The sequence below is a fragment of the Astatotilapia calliptera genome, chromosome 3, assembly GCF_964374335.1.
Source record: "Astatotilapia calliptera chromosome 3, fAstCal68.1, whole genome shotgun sequence".
NCBI classification, from domain to species: domain Eukaryota; kingdom Metazoa; phylum Chordata; class Actinopteri; order Cichliformes; family Cichlidae; genus Astatotilapia; species Astatotilapia calliptera.
The window spans coordinates 65328129-65344232 of NC_137424.1; the positions used below are offsets into that span (position 1 = coordinate 65328129).

A 16104-nucleotide genomic window follows, 5' to 3' on the forward strand; every position below is an offset into this window, starting at 1 on the left:
GTTGGTCACTAGAAAAATCTCAGCAATCAAAATTCATAAGGAATTATTTCTAATTTTATTCCATTTAAGAAGACATAAATGTTATATGCTGAAAGGTTTCAAAAAACACCTGAAGCTCTCGGGGGCTTATTTCAGGTGTCTCTCTGTAAGAGGCTGATTCATCAGTGGGAGGTTCCCATCAGGTAGCTCCTCCAGCCCTCCTCTCTACCCCACTGGTTCCTGGTCCCTAAAAAGGTACCGTCTGAGCAGAAGCAGATGTAGATTAAAGTTGTTGTAATATGATGGCATTAACAGGACTCTAACAGTGTGAATACACAGTCATCCCAAAGATGAGGTGCAGTGAGGGTGACACGAAAACTTTCAGCACAAGGAGTGAACTAAAGGAATTTTTGTTTGATACGATATCTCTGGCCTCAAACGTTCCAGCCTTGGGACTCTCCTCCATCTCTGCCGTCTCTGTATCTTGGTGGCCTTGACGACTTTCTTGCCCGTGTGCACTTGTGTTTGCAGCCACGTGGTGATTAGAAAGCTGAGATTACGAACGGGACCGGGACAAGATGTTGGTCACTAGAAAAATCTCAGCAATCAAAATTCATAAGGAATTATTTCTAATTTTATTCCATTTAAGAAGACATAAATGTTATATGCTGAAAGGTTTCAAAAAACACCTGAAGCTCTCGGGGGCTTATTTCAGGTGTCTCTCTGTAAGAGGCTGATTCATCAGTGGGAGGTTCCCATCAGGTAGCTCCTCCAGCCCTCCTCTCTACCTGGGTGTGGACAGCAGGAAGGATCCAAATAAAGAGAGACGGACGGCTCACAGAGACACCATCACCAGACAGCCTCCTTAGCAGCAGCCTCCACCCTCCTCATCCTCCAACAGAGCTCCAGAAGGTAAGACGAGCTGCACGAGTAGAACAATAAAGAGTCACTGACGGGCATCTCTGTGGCTTTAACAGGATAAATAACAGACAGACGAAGGAGTGGGCAAAACTCGCACACTGACTTTTAGAACTTTTAAATGCCGAGTCCTCCTTTTAAAGGATAAATTTAGGGTTTTCGTTGTTTTTTTTGCTCATGATACGCATTCCTCCAGTCTTTTATTCATATTGTTATGTTTCTCTTCTTTGAAGTTTGGTGTTTAATGAGAAAATAAACTTAGATTCAGAGAGGAAATGTGCCAAGTGTTGGTGCAAGGAGACAAATTTCACTGACAGCTGAAGGAGCATGGAGATGTTTAACTCGCACAGTGATGATTGTTCAGTTAGTCTGTTTCTGTGACATCTTCAGAGTCATAATTTCAAACATTCTGCATGCTGGGATTTTCCTAACCTTACAGATGATGTACAGTAATAACTCCAAGTGTTACCATTTGATGTTTGTGCTACTTTCTGTCCAATCACAGACGTCCAACTGTGTTTTTTTTTCTTTCAGGTCTTTGTCAGGCGATTGGTTCCCTCCAACATGCTGTGCCCACTGCTCTTCCTGTCTGCATTCATTGTACTGGCAGGTAAGCATGCACCGCAGCTACTTTAAAAGTATCCTTACTAGACTTGAGTATTTGGTGATTAGTATTCAGGAACTGATAATCAGAGACTGAGGAACAAAGACCAAATGACCTGAAGTAAGGAGGGACAGTGAAGGCCATTTGAAGTGCTGATAATCTGACAAACATGGACAGATTTTCCTGGGATCCTTGCTTTCATATCTTTATTTTAGAATAAACAATCATACAAACAAACAAGCATTTTTAAAGAGTTCAAGGGATGTAGATCTCTGTCATCCGCCCATCCATCAATCTGATGGTTCATTAATTACATTCAACACGACTCCCTGAACTCTTTCAAACCCCCTGTCTTGTCTTTTAGTTTCTATGTTTTTCTCGTGGAAGGTTTGGCGCGTTTGACAATGCTATGGTCTTTTTTGCATTGAAAACACTGAGCTCTACTAACATTTTGCTCACATTTAACATGTTTGTGTCCTTCAGGGTCCAAACACAGTAAATATAGTTTTGGTTCTATGTGGAAGAAATTATTTCCTGTTTTCTGTTCACATTCAATTTAACTCACTCATCTTAAACTTTTCACGTAATAACTGAACATTTCAAGTCCTGTTTTTTGTTAATATTGAGTTATTTTCATGGCATTTTGAACTAATAAGACTCAGACAAATTATAACCCCTAGTCCTGATCCTAAACTTGAGTTACTAAATTGAAATTTAAAGACAATAAACCAAAAGTGTAACTTGCAGTTAACTGACAGCATTTTTTTCAGTGGCAGAAACAAGCTTCCATATTTACTGGATGCAGGAAGATAAAACTGTACCATGGGGAAAATATGGCTCGCTACACACAAAAATAGCAGTGTGTGTGTGAAGAGAAAGGCACTGTAGAGAAATATATAGTACTAAAAGTTTATACTTCAAGCACTTCAGTTAGTAAAACTGAAAAATGTTTAACAAGGTCACCAATACAAATATCTGCTCTCTTTTAGAATAATATATTAATGCTTATAAAACAGAAAAGATGTGTTAAGATATCTGCAGCCAGCCAGGAGAAAATCAGCAAATAAAGTTGAGAATCTTTTTTTTTTTCTTAACTGATACTCAGAGAAATACAAAAACATTAGATGTCATTGAAAAAGTTTAGACCCTCCTTACCCGCCATCACACGCGTTACTGTAATCTGATTACTTTTTTCAAGTAACGAGTAAAGTAAGGGATTACTATTGCAAAAACGGTAATTAGATTACCGTTACTTTCCCGTATAGGAACGCTGCATTACTGCCTTACTAAAACCGTGATTTTTTTGCGAGAATGTGTCATGACAGTGACGTAAGCGAGCGCGACGTTGGTGACAACAGCTGTGTGCAGATCAACAGTGGATCATATATCGATTGTGGGAGAGAGTATGAGCGTGCAGCGTTTAAAGCGTGGAAGTACTGACCTTCCTTTGAGTTTGATTCCATAAAAAGTGACAAAAACATTAGCGTCCGTTGTGCGTGGGAAGAAAACTTCTTTTTACAGCAAAAAAAACCCCCTAAACTTCCAAGCAAGCACCGAGTGCGCTACCATGTAATGGGAAACTCACAGAGAAACTCGCAGATTCTTCAACTGACCGCTGCGGCTCACCTGCACCAGGGTAAACCTCCGCCTACCCTCAGTCCTGCTTCACAGGTGAAAATAGAGCAACAGGACCGCTAGTCTTTGATTTTATTTATTTTCTGCTGTGTTTTACTTGCATCTATTTGAAAGACTGAGTGTAAACACAAAATAATATTTTATTTTATGTGCTGGAATGTGCAGAAAATAGGTTTAAATGTTAAACTAATTTCTTCAAGTCAGAGAATGGTGCATATAATTTAAGTTTTGCTTGATGCATAAAGTTAAAAGATTAAAACTGATAAAACAAGTTTAAAAAAAGAGACTTTTCCATTTGATTACATTTTGTATGATGGATTATGCAGAAAAAGTAGAATTGGGCTGAAAGATCTATCGCTTTATCACCAATTCAGGTTGTAAATCGTGTTTTAAAAAGTAACTAAGTAACTAAGTAATTAATTACTTTTGAAAATAAGTAATCAGTAAAGTAACGGCATTATTTTTTGGGGAGGTAATCAGTAATTAGTTACTGATTACTTTTTTCAAGTAACTTGACCAACACTGCTCGCCATACAGAGGTCCGAGGGATCTCCCAGAAATGGCCAAGCTCATTTCTGGAGAATAGGTGACTGATCTCTTACCCAGTGCAGGTTAGGTTTGCAGTATTAGTTACCATCATGATATGCCCCAGTCACACTTTCACAGGACAGGAAACCCGGCGTAAATAAGATTGAATCCACGCTTTTAAGCTTAAATTTCAAAACTTACATTTAACTACTGATTTTATCTACTGTTCTGTTTTTATCTGTTTTGATTTTATATACTGTTTTGTTTGTTTGTTTGTTTGTTTGTTTGTTTGTTTGTTTTATTAGTTTCAGGTTGGCCATTCTTGTATTTTGCTCGTTTGTGTTGTTGTGTTTGCACATCTCTGTTGCTTGTGGGGCTCGCACACAAGAATTTCACTCGCATGTGCTGTGCCAGTGTGCCTGCACATGTGATGTGACAATAAAAAGTGATTTGATTTGATTTGATTTGTTAATTAGTTAGTTAGTTTATTTGCTTGTTTTAATCAATTTTAAATCATGCTTTTTATTTTTTTTGTTTCTAATGTCTCTGTAAAGCACTTTGAATCACCTTGTTGTTGAATTGTGCTATACAAATAAACTTGCCTTGCCTTGCCTTGCCTTGAATCCTGCTTCGTAGTGGACCTCCAGTCTTTGCATTTGGAGTATTTTCCCTGTCCATATCTGTCTGTTACTGGTTTTTCAGCTTCACCCTGATTATCTGTGAGTCCCTGTCATGTATTTCATACATTTTGTTTTACTTTGTTTTAGCCTCACTGGCACTCTGAATGTTATCAACTCAACATATTCAGATCAAAACAGCTCTCATTCTCTTTTCCAAACACTGCATAGCTGATCTATACAATGCAATATCTGAAGTTACAACATAGTAACATTTCTGTACTTTAGTGTTTAGGCCTGTCGTGAGAGTACATGTTAATGTACTACCGTAACATAGATAAGACTTCATAAGTCCCCATATATCCATCAACCCTATTTCTTTAGCAAAATAATTTGAATAGTTGTTTTACACCAGCTATGAGACTGATCATGACCTATCCGGCTGTCCATCGCTGCATCGAGTATGCTCTGCTATTACAAATGAGAGTGTAAAGTGAGTAAGTAATAAAAACGTTAAGTCTACTATACCCATCCATATAAGTTCCCCAAGTTTAACTTGTAATCTACCCTCCTTTTCCAAGATTTTGGCAACTTGTACGAATACTTTGTTTCTACAAATGCGTGAATATGAACCTTTGTTTGTCCTAACAGCTAACAAGCTGCAGCTCACACCTCTCACGTGTGTCTGTGTCTTCAGGTGCTCAGCAACAGACAATCAGTGAGTCTTCAGTGTTGGACATCAGCTCATGTCCCATCACATATTATGGACAGAAGTACGAGAAGCTCTATGTGAGTAGGATGAAGCCTGATGTTTTAGCAGAGCTTTATGTGTTGTTGCTGTTTAATCTCCACCTGTAGCAGAGATGATGTTTGCAGACTGAGTGAAGAGTTCAGAGATCAGCGTCTTATTAATGTCCTCTGCAGTGATGCTGAGTATGTAACCATCACCTGATGCAGCTTCCTGAAGCAGAGCGAGAGCTCTGACTGAAACCTGAGCACCAACAGTTCAGCTGTACATGACAGAAAAACCCACAAAATATTTTGCTATTTGATTTGTTGTGTCTCTGATTTTTACAGGTGAACTTCACAAGAGAAGAGATTGCGTTCTGTTTTGACAAGTTTTACAACCCTGGGAATAAAGGCGACTGCATCATGGGGAGCTCACCTGACAAATGGAGAGCAGTTCTTTCTATAGTTCAAGCAGATTCTTTTCTTGAACGTTGGATTAGAAATAAAACAAAAACAATTCAGAACAGTTTGAGATGCAGTGTGCAAATAACCATGCCGATCAACAATTTAACGGTGAGTCCTGCTCTGTATCACAAAGCCTGAAGGGTGTGCCTAAAATTAATAGTTTCAATCAACACTGAAAACAAACATAAAATGAAAAATTTTTTTTTATTTTTTATTTTTTAAAGGGACATTGTAGACTAATTAACATGAGTATGTCAGATGCAGCCGTACAGGCTAGTTTTCACCTGAAGGGTGAAGGAAAACCAAAGATGCAAAGGCATCTAAGCGTACACAGGAGACAGGACCAACGCATGTGAATGGTAAAAGTAATGCATAATCATAACCAAACAAACTAAACATCAAAAGCAACTATTAAAGATTGAAAACAGAAGCACTTTAAGACAATACAGACCATGAAAACAGAGACTTGCATGGATATCACTTCAGTATATGACAACATGTTGGATTATGATCGTGTTTGTTTAAAAATCACTTTTTCTGCTATTTTTGTTGCTAGCAGAAGGATTGGTCTGATGATTGGTTATATAATCACCTGATTTAAAAACATGTGTGATGACTGTAGTTTTTATAGCATATGGAAACACTCCATTATGAAATTCAAAATGTTTTAGCAATGCAGCTCAACAGGCCCAATGTTAATGTTGTGAACCTGAGCTTTTCTAAACAGTTTCAGATGAAACTTCTTCACAGTGACTGAATCTTTCCTGTTAACCTGTTTACAGATGATCTTAAACCTATTCAACTTTGGGACAGAAGCAGCTCTGAGTTTGGAAGCACGTGGCACTGGTTTAGTGGCGGTGAGTCTGTGTGTATATGAACAATAACACTTTGACGTAATATGTTAAATACTTTATATTTAATGCCAACATTTGTGTCTGTTTTCAGCTTGATGTCAGTTCTTTCTGCTCTGTGATTATAACATTAGCTGTGTTTGTTTCTGTTTAGCTCCATACTCGGGTCAGTGATGTCGTAATCAACAAATTAGCGGTTAAAGTTCATAACCAGTATCATAATTATACCATAGATATCAGTGGATGCAGACACTCAGGTTAGTGAATCTTAAACTCCTACCGTGACTTTGGGATTATGTAATTCTGAAAGATTTGATTGTTACTGTTTTATTTGCACTTACAGTTGGAAAACTGTTGAACTAAAGTGAAGCCTCTCTTCCCAGGTACTGTGTATAAACCTGGTACTGGTACTGTGGACCCAGAAATCTGCTCCAATGTCACCTGTTCTGAGACTGCAACCCTCCAGACCTCTGGTTGTGGTCCATTGGAGTATTGTCAAGGCAACGGCATGTAAATATTTTCTCTTCATATTTTGTTACTAAAAGGTTCTACAGTGAAATAACTTAAGAAATAGAGGGTCCCCTGGGGTAACCTTCTTTGGCAGCAACTCATGGTGATGTTTGTGGTTGGTTGCCTTTGTTAGCTGCAGGTTGGCCTCCACCTGCACTGTGACCGGCCCCACTGTCATCGACGTCCACGGCCATATGAACTCCATCCAGGATCGCTGTGCGTACTCTCTGTTCTCAACTCCGTTACTCCCAGATTTCCTTGTTCTGGGGAACTTCAGGGACAGACGTCGTAAAGATGTGAGCTTTTTGGACAGTGTGACGCTGCGTGTGGACAGGCATTACATTCACCTGGAACAAGGTGGGAGAGTTCAGGTAAGCGACCTACAGCCACAGTTCATGTGTCAGAGTGGAGTCTGATCCAAAGTCCTCCCTCATCCTCTGCTGTGTCTCCTCGCATCGTTCTTCTCAGGGCTGTTAGAAGCAGTTCTTTCAGAGCTGCTGAACTCAGTGGTTGTTGCTGTGAAATCAGCCTGTTTGTGTGTTTGACATGTTTCACTCAGTGTTTCCTCCACTTTGTCTCTGCTGTGATGCAGCTGGACGACTCCACACTGACCCTCAGCAGCTCACCTCAGTTGGTTCATGGTGTGCAGCTCTCTAAGGACCAAACTGGAGTCACTGCCGAACTCACCAAACTCAGCATCTCTGTCTTCTTTGATGGCAACACCGCACAGATCGTCTTAAAAGGTACAGAAAATAAAGTTTAACTCATGTAATGTAAACTGTAAACTGTGCTGTTATTTATTCTTCTGTGTTTGTCCAGTTTGAATATTGATGCTGATCTGACTCATTCTGTCCTGATCCTGTGCAGGACCTGCTGGTTCATCTGTGGAGGGTCTGTGTGGAAACTCCAGCAGCTCTCTGAGTGACCTGAGGCTCTCTGAGTACAGCTCCACCAGGTAAGACCTCATCACAAGCTCAGAGTCCCTCTGACTGCTGCTGCTGATGTTGCAGATATTCTGTTTGTATGAATGAGCCTGAACTTTGTTGTTTGTCGCCCCCTAGCTGTGAGATGCAGTACAGTGAGCCTGCTGACACCACGATCGACTGCACCAGTGTGACTGAACGGTGAGCAGACTGATCCACAAGGCAGGATCTGTTTACCCTTTGACGTAATAAAAAACGTGTGTTGATCTGTCTTGTAAATTACATGGTACATCACATGTGACTGTAGCATAGATGGAAGATAAACACAACTGATTACAGATTATTATTTTATTGTCTTCAATTTTGTTTCTCTATCTGTGGTACAGCTGTAATCTCCTGAAGGAGGCGCCCTTCTCCTCCTGTAACACTGACATCGACCCAGAGCCCTACATAACCGCCTGCACCGACACTTTGTGTAAATATCCTGCAGTGGACGGACTCAACTGTCAGTTCCTGAAGGCCTACGCCAGAGCCTGCAGTCTACACAACCACACTCTGGATGGCTGGACATCAAATACCGGCTGCTGTAAGATGTTAATAAGACCTTAATAAGACGTCAGATTGTCACTGATTTCTAGAATCGATTCAATTCTGATTCGATTTGATTTGAATCGGGGAAATTTGGCCTCAGACAGTCAGAAATATTATAATTCAGATCATGCATCGGTACATTTCTATATTTTTATATCTATAAAAAGAAAGCTGACACTTGCGAGACTTTATCAAATATTGAAGATACTTATTATCTAGACGGAGGAATAATCACACGTGGGGCATCGGCTTTTATCGGAACATTCACACCAAAAGGTGACTTTGTTTATTGAACTCTCGCGTATACTCCGCAGCATAACAGGAAGCATCCTTTCAAAATAAAATCACAACAGATGACAATGAGGGCATACCTATTAACTAGCTCAACAAAACTGTTCTTGAAGTAGACTGAGAGAGAGAGAGAGAGAGAGAGCTGTGCATGAAGTGTGATTGTATCGTGGTGGAAGCAAAACAGCAAAAGTAAGAGGGAATTCACGTCGATGTTTATCAAATGTGAAGCGTAGTTTGCTGCTTCTTTTGCTGCTGGTTCAGTGAATTTTGGTTGGAGAGAGAAACCTGCAGCTTCGGAATCTAGCGCAAAAAAGTGTGGACCCGCCGAAACATCAGAATCAGCGAGCTGTTGGCTTTCAGCTCCAGTCCGTGCCGTCGGGTGAGAAAGGCAACATCTCACTAATCCTGATCCTGATCCGCGGGTCCGCGCTTTGTGTTTACGTCTTTGTGCAGAATCCGTGTACCTGCTCTCATTTACTGTTTTAGCTGTTTGGTGGTTGTTGAAATTTTGTGAGGTTTAACCTGAGATTCTGGCTTTTTGGGCAAAATAAATTTAGATTAAAAAATCGATTCAGGATTTTAATGAATCGATATCACGTTATCCAAGCTAGAATCACTAATCAAAACCCACCCCTATTAATAAGCTCTCCTTTGTTAAAGAACTGAACTGTGGAGTTTTAGAGCTCCCATGTTGTCAGGATAATACATCAGTGTGTTCCTCTGTAGCCTCTGAGGCCTTCTGTCAGGACAGGACCTGCAGCGATCACGAGTTCTGTGGTGAGAAGACGGTCAGTGGTGACACTCGCTGCTTTTGTCGGACCATTTTTGCCTCCAAGTACCAAGCAAACAACTCTTTGGGTACGACAGCTGTGACATCACCATGACAACAGGGCTGAATAATGGAGGAAAACTTCTAACTGTGATTTTTCTGACTGATATTGTGACGTTCAGGTGATGCAGCGGTCTGCAAGGAGAACACTGCTTCAGTCACTCTGGTCGGTTGTCTCCTGGAGGACAAAGACATCAATTACTCTGCTTTACAGCTCAACGACCCGACCTGCAGGGGTCAGGTGGACGAGCTCACCCACATGGTGACCTTCAGCTTCAACAGCAGCAACAGATGTGGGACGGTGGTCACGGTGGGTTTCATCTCCTGCTGTTTAAGCTTTGATCTCTGTGAATTCTAAAATTTTTGGTCATCTGAAGTTTATACCAGTCAGTCAACATCTTAAACAGTATCAGATGTTAAAGATGAAACAATGAAGAACTTGCTTAGTATCTGATTATGTGACCCTGCAGACCAACAACAGCTACATCATCTATAAGAACACCATCAGGAGCCAGAATTACTCTTCTGACGTCATCACTCGCAAAGACCAAGTCCAGATCGACTTCTCCTGTGTTTACAGTCAGCCAAGCATCCACACTGCAACCTTCAGAATCAGAGACTGGTTTGTAGTGGCTGCTAGGTATTGTTTGAATATTTGTTAAAATGTGGGCATTGCTAACAGTGCAAGTATTTTAAGATGTTGGGATTAGGGCTGCTCGATTATGGCAAAAATGATAATCACGATTATTTTCACTGAAATTGAGATCTCGATTATTTGACGATATTTATTTAACCCTTACGACCTACTATAGAACCAAGTCCGCCAGAGCTTATATTATTTTTTTACATGTTGTAGTGCCATTTGTGGGAGCATTTCAAGTTGCTATACAACTATTATAGCCCATATTTTAATAATATGTATGCATTAAGTCCATAGTAACTACATTAATTGCAAAAAAGTGCAATAAAATACAAAAAAATTGAAAATAATTTTTGTTTTTTTTACATATATTTCTACTTGGAGAAATTTAAGAGGTTTATCCCTCAAAACTTTAAATACAAAAAGTTGCAAAAAATAGTTTACAACAACAGGAAATTTATTTTGAGTGTCTTCATAGTTTTATTTTGGAGATACACCAATTTTTATATACTGCAGGAAAAACGAAAAAACAATCCTAGCATGTGCATGAAAATAAACTATTTCCAGCAGTGCAATTCGAGTTCTAAGCATCCCAGAAACTATTCAGAAAAGTCAAACATGACTTATAAAAACACCAGTGTAGGCTTTTAAGGCCTACAAGTAAAAACAACTACATTTCCGCGAAAATGACGTCATTTCCGGTTTCGGGCAGGAAATGGCGGACATGCGATAGTTCGCGCTGACGTCTGTTTCACTGTGGGAAGTGTTACGAACAGCTGATCGGATCGGCAAAGCGTGTTTCTGGAATATTATGTTTTTGTTCCTGCAAGAGCTTTTTATGCAATTTTTGCAAAGCTTTATGTGGAAGGAAACCGTGACCGAGGACAAGCTGATGGCATAAGATGTAAGTACAACTCCTCCGGTTTCATATGCAAAACAAATTATTGCGCTAGCTTACACGGCTCAGGGTTCTTCAGGGATTTAAAAATAGTTACACAAAACGGAGCATGCTGCTCTGACCGGATTTAAAGGGTTAACAATGACTTTAAAAAATAATATAAAATAGTGTGCAACACCACTGAAGTTTGTTCTTTTTTTTTTTTTACCTCTCTTTTCAACCAACGGCAGTCACTCTCCTCTCCAAATAACTTCTGCTTAGCTTTCCGAGCTTCCCTCGTGTCCTCTTAATCAGCGGTCTCCACCCTTTTTTGCGCCACGGACCGGTTTATGCCCGACAATATTTTCACGGACCGGCCTTTAAGGGTAAATGAGGGAGGGGCTAATAATCGGCTCAGTCATTTTTAATGATCGTTGAAAGCCCAGATCGTAATTGTGATTAAAATTCGATTAATTGAGCAGCCCTAGTTGGGATTGTTGTTAACAACAGTGTAAATGTGTGCATTCTGCAGGTCCGTTGCACAGCGCATCACATCTGGAGCTTGGAATTACACTCTGACTATCAAGGCCTACACTGATGCCGGCCGCACACAACTTGTGGAGTGGAACAGTGAATTGCAGTTGAACGAGAAAATCTGGATGGTGTTGAAGACCGATGGCTTGGATGGAAGCATGGTCAGTGTGGTGACCGACTCCTGCTGGGCAACTGACAAGGCATCACCCACCAGCAGTCCAAGACATGATCTGATCATTAACGGGTGAGAGAAACTCAGAGGTGGTGGTTGCTCGCTGCTGCTCAGAGATTAATTCAACTCCTTTTGATCACTATTATGGACTCCTGAACAAAGTTTATTTTCCTGCTTATGATCAGCTGTGCAAACCCTGCTGACCCGACGGTGCAGGTGGAGGAAAACGGACTGGCAACCTCCACTTACTTCTCCTTCAACATGTTCCGGTTCACTGGGGGCTCTAGTGACATCTTCCTTCACTGCCAACTCCACCTGTGTCCCAAACAGGGGAACAACTGCATCCCGGTACGCAAATGTTCATAGAAAGATATACCAAATCTGGCCATCTTTTCTGATTTCATGAGACATTGCTCTGCACATAGACATTTCTCTTCAGTGTGCAAATGTTCAAGCACTGAAGCGCATTATTTACTGTTCCTTATCCATAGTGTCTTTTGCTATTGATGTCCAAATAGCTTCTAGATGTCCACAGAGAATTGGTTTGCATAAAACGAGCTGTCTTTGAATACATTAAATCTCAAATCTGCTCAACAGAACTGAAGTCTGACCTTTCGCTTCGCCATTTCATCAGGTCCAGAACTTCACATTCTTTTTTCTTGGTCAAATAGTGTCTGCACAGCTTTGACTTATGATTGGGGTCAATGTCTTGTTGGTATATGAACCCACGACTAATCAGCTCCGGTCCAGAAGAGACTCCATAATGCACTAAAATGTTGTGGTAGACTTTCTTGTCCATGACACCATAGATTTTTTTCCTAATTTGCCCGAGCTGTTAGATATGGGTGCAGTGCATCAAGCATTAACCCTTTAAAGGCGGTCGGAGCAGCAACGCTCCGTTTTGCGTAACTATTTTTAAATCCCTGTAGAACCGGAACCATGTAAGCTAGCACAATAATTTTGTTTTGCATATGAAACCGGAGGGGTTGTACTTACATCTTATGCCATCAGCTTGTGCTAGGTCACGGTTTCCTTCCACATATAGCTTTGCAAAAATTGCATAAAAAGTGCTTGCAGGAACAAAAATGTAATATTCCAGAAACACACTTTGCCAATCTGATCAGCTGTTCGTAACACTTCCTACATTGAAATAGACGTCAGCGCGAACGATCGCATGTCCGCCATTACCTGCCCGAAACCGGAAGTGACGTCATTTTCGCGGAAAATGTAGTTTTTTTACTTGTAGGCCTTAAAAGCCTATACTGGTGTTTTTAAAAGTCATGTTTGACTTTATGCTTTTCTGAATAGTTTCTGTGATGCTTAGAACTCAAATTGCGCTGCTTTAAATAGTTTATTTTGATGCACATGCTGTTTTCTTTGCAAATTTGCATTATAGGATTGTTTTTCAATTTTTCTGCAGTATATAAAAATTGGTGTATCTCAAAAATAAAACTATGAAGATACTCAAATTAAATTTCCTGTGGTTGTAAACTATTTTTGCAACTTTTTTGTATTTAAAGTTTTGAGGGATAAACCTCTTAAATTTCTCCAAGTAGAAATATATGTAAAAAAACAAAAAAACGATGTTCAATTTTTCTGTAGTTTATTGCACTTTTTTGCAATTTATGTGGTTAATATGGATTTAATGCATAAATATTATTAAAATTTGGGCTATAACAGTTGTATTGATGTATAGCAACTTGAAATGCTCCCAAAAATGGCACTACAGCATGTAAAAATATAAAGTAAGCTTTGGCGGACTTGGTTCTATGGTAGGTCTTAAAGGGTTAAAAGGTTCTTCAGCTTTTGAAAATGCTGTTTCTGATGCTGTTCATTGTTATCACCGGAATTCATCATTTTTAAAAGATGAATCGACCCATATATAATAGATGCTGATCGACTTTCAGAGACTACTATCATCAGATTCAATAAAAATGTTATAATTGGAGGGTTTTGACACAAAAGATGAAATGTTTGCTGTCAGTGGCTTCAGTCCTAAATGAATGGATCACTCTTGGTTTTGTAAAGCCTGGACTTTGTCTTTAACTTCCAGACGTGTAACACACCTGCTCGGGTACGCAGATCTGCCAGTTTGACATATGAACCTGAAGCTCCAGCCTTCATCAGCGTGTCCTGGACTTATTAGGTAAGGTACAATCGGCTTTTGTGATTTACCATCATATATGTTATGTGGTGATTGCTGAAGAGAACAGTGAAGTTTAAGTAAGAAATTCAGAAAGAGGAAAAATGCCTGAGGAAACCTCACTGGTGGAGGTGGAAAGAGACATTACAGATATGTTAGCAATTTTTACTGGAGTTAAGTTTTCTGCCCACCTAAACTGATGGGTTTGTATTTCCAACTTTGCCTGATAAGCTGTTGAGTGAATAAAATGTCCTAGTTTATACAGTGGTTCAAAAAGGTGTTTCCCCCCTTCCTGATTTGCTATTTCCTTTGTAGATTTGTCACACTTAAATGTTTCAGATCATCAAAAGAATTTAAATTTAAAATTTTAAGAGGAAAAAACCTACATGGCCCTGTGTGAAAAAGTGATCGCTCCCTTAAACCTTATAACTGGTCGGGCCAAACTTAGCAACAACAGCTGAAACGAAGCGTTTACCATAAATGGCAGTCTGTCTTGTACAGTGCTGTGAATGAATTTCGGCCCGCTCATTTTTGCAGAATTGTTGTAATTTAGCCACATTGGAGGATTTTCAAGCCTAAACCACCTTTTTGAGGTCATGCTACAGCATCTCAATCAGATTCAGGTCAGGAATTTGACTTTGGCCACTCCAAAGTTTTCATTTTGTTTTTCTTAAGCCATTGAGGTGGACTTGCTGTTGTGCTTTGGATGATTGTCCTCCTGCAGAACCCAAGTGAGAATATACGGCCATCTGTTCGTGATCTCAGCTTGAGGTCAAGAATCGTTCTTTTGTGACCTCCTGGATGAGTTGCTGATGCACTCTTGCAGTAATTTTGGTAGGCTGGCCTGTGAAAGTTCATCACTGTTCGAGGTTTTGTCCATATGTGGATAATGGCTCTCACCGTGGTTCACTGAAGTCCCAAAACCTTAGAAATGGCCTTCTAACCCTTTCCAGACTGAGAGATGTCACCTACTTTGTTTATCAGCCGTTTCTTTGGATCGTGGTATGTTGTTTTGCTTTTTGAGATCTCTTAGCTTGCTTCAGTTTGTTAGAAAATTTCTATTTAATTACAAATACTTTTTCATACAGGGCCATGTTATCTTTGTCTAATATTTAAATTTGTTTGATGATCTGAAACACTTAAGAGTGACAAATACACAAAAAATAGGAAATTAGGAAGGGGGCAAACACTTTTTCACACCACTGTACGTCACCTGACAGTCCAGCATCAGGGCAGAGGTCATCCTCAAACACAGATGATTCCAACAGAAGAACTGGGATATGATTTGTGAAAAGGAGCCAAGGTCTGTGACAGAAAGAACAGCAGTCACAGTTTACTCTGGTTGTCTTCTCAGGTGGTTTCCACGGTGACTTTGATGGACTGACTGACCAACCGAGTGCTGACCTAATGTGACAGTGTTCGCAGAGACAAGAGACATGCTGCTTTTATCCATCTCCTTTATACTTGTACTATTTCTGCTAAAGGATGGAAAAATAAAGCGTGTGGTAACCAGTCTGTGTTTTTCCAGAATTTCATTACTTCTACTTTTTGGCTCTGAAACTGTTCAGCTTGAACTCCAGTCTTTTCAGCTTTAATGAATATTTCCTGCAATACATTCAGAGGCTTTGAAAAGCTGACGGGCTTAGAAAAATGAAAAGATGTGCACTAATATTAGTGTTACAGACACCACCCATTCATTCCACATTTAAACATACAGTTGTGGTCAGAAGTTTATACACACTCATCATGAATGTCATGGTAATTTGTTTTTTTAAAATAATTTATTGGAACTGACCTTTTTCGATGGTGGAATGATGGTATAGCATACATCTTTAATTACTTTAAAAAATAAGAGCTGGGTGCTGAAGTTTGAATTTATTTGGAATTTTCTCTAATTCACACAGGGTCAAAAACTATGCATAAAGACTTAAATATATACTTACATCCTCACTAGTATTTGGTTAAATGTCTCAGAAGGTTTGACCTCAACCAAACACTTTTGGTATCCATCAACAAGCTTCTGGCATAATTCAGGCTGGATAATTGACCATTCATCATGGCAGAATTGGTAGAGTTTATTTCAATTGGTTAGTTTCCTCGCAAAGACCTGGCTTAGCTAATGTGAGCTAATGTGCTTTATCCATTTGAATCGAGTTTTCGTTCGTGTTTGGGATCGTTGTCAAGTAAAAAAAAAAGGAGAGTCCTGTATTATTGCATCCACATTGTGTAATGTACCAGTAGCAATAGTGTAAAAGCAGCCCCAGAGCA

At 39.8% G+C, this 16104-nt stretch overlaps 1 protein-coding gene across 1 annotated transcript; it reads left to right on the top strand.

Annotated features, from left to right (window-relative positions):
• Positions 1–321: 321 nt before the first annotated feature.
• LOC145425592 (alpha-tectorin-like) lies at positions 322–15348 on the top strand. The gene is made up of 19 exons (XM_080298763.1): positions 322–891; positions 1432–1507; positions 4979–5070; positions 5359–5583; positions 6258–6332; positions 6481–6583; positions 6710–6836; positions 6970–7207; positions 7429–7579; positions 7704–7791; positions 7898–7960; positions 8146–8345; positions 9368–9499; positions 9593–9780; positions 9941–10092; positions 11520–11765; positions 11879–12041; positions 13747–13839; positions 15191–15348. The coding sequence occupies exons 2-18, from the start codon at positions 1462–1464 to the stop codon at positions 13837–13839; spliced, it is 2382 nt and encodes a 793-aa protein (XP_080154889.1). The 5' UTR covers positions 322–891; positions 1432–1461; the 3' UTR covers positions 15191–15348.
• The last annotated feature ends 756 nt before the right edge of the window (positions 15349–16104 follow it).

Bases quoted from the DNA above. Each gene is read 5' to 3' on its own strand.
- LOC145425592 (XM_080298763.1), top strand. From the start codon at position 1,462: ATGCTGTGCCCACTGCTCTTCCTGTCTGCATTCATTGTACTGGCAG. The intron at 7,792-7,897 runs GTAAGACCTCAT...GTCGCCCCCTAG, and splicing joins TCTGAGTACAGCTCCACCAG to CTGTGAGATGCAGTACAGTG. The intron at 11,766-11,878 runs GTGAGAGAAACT...GCTTATGATCAG, and splicing joins CATGATCTGATCATTAACGG to CTGTGCAAACCCTGCTGACC.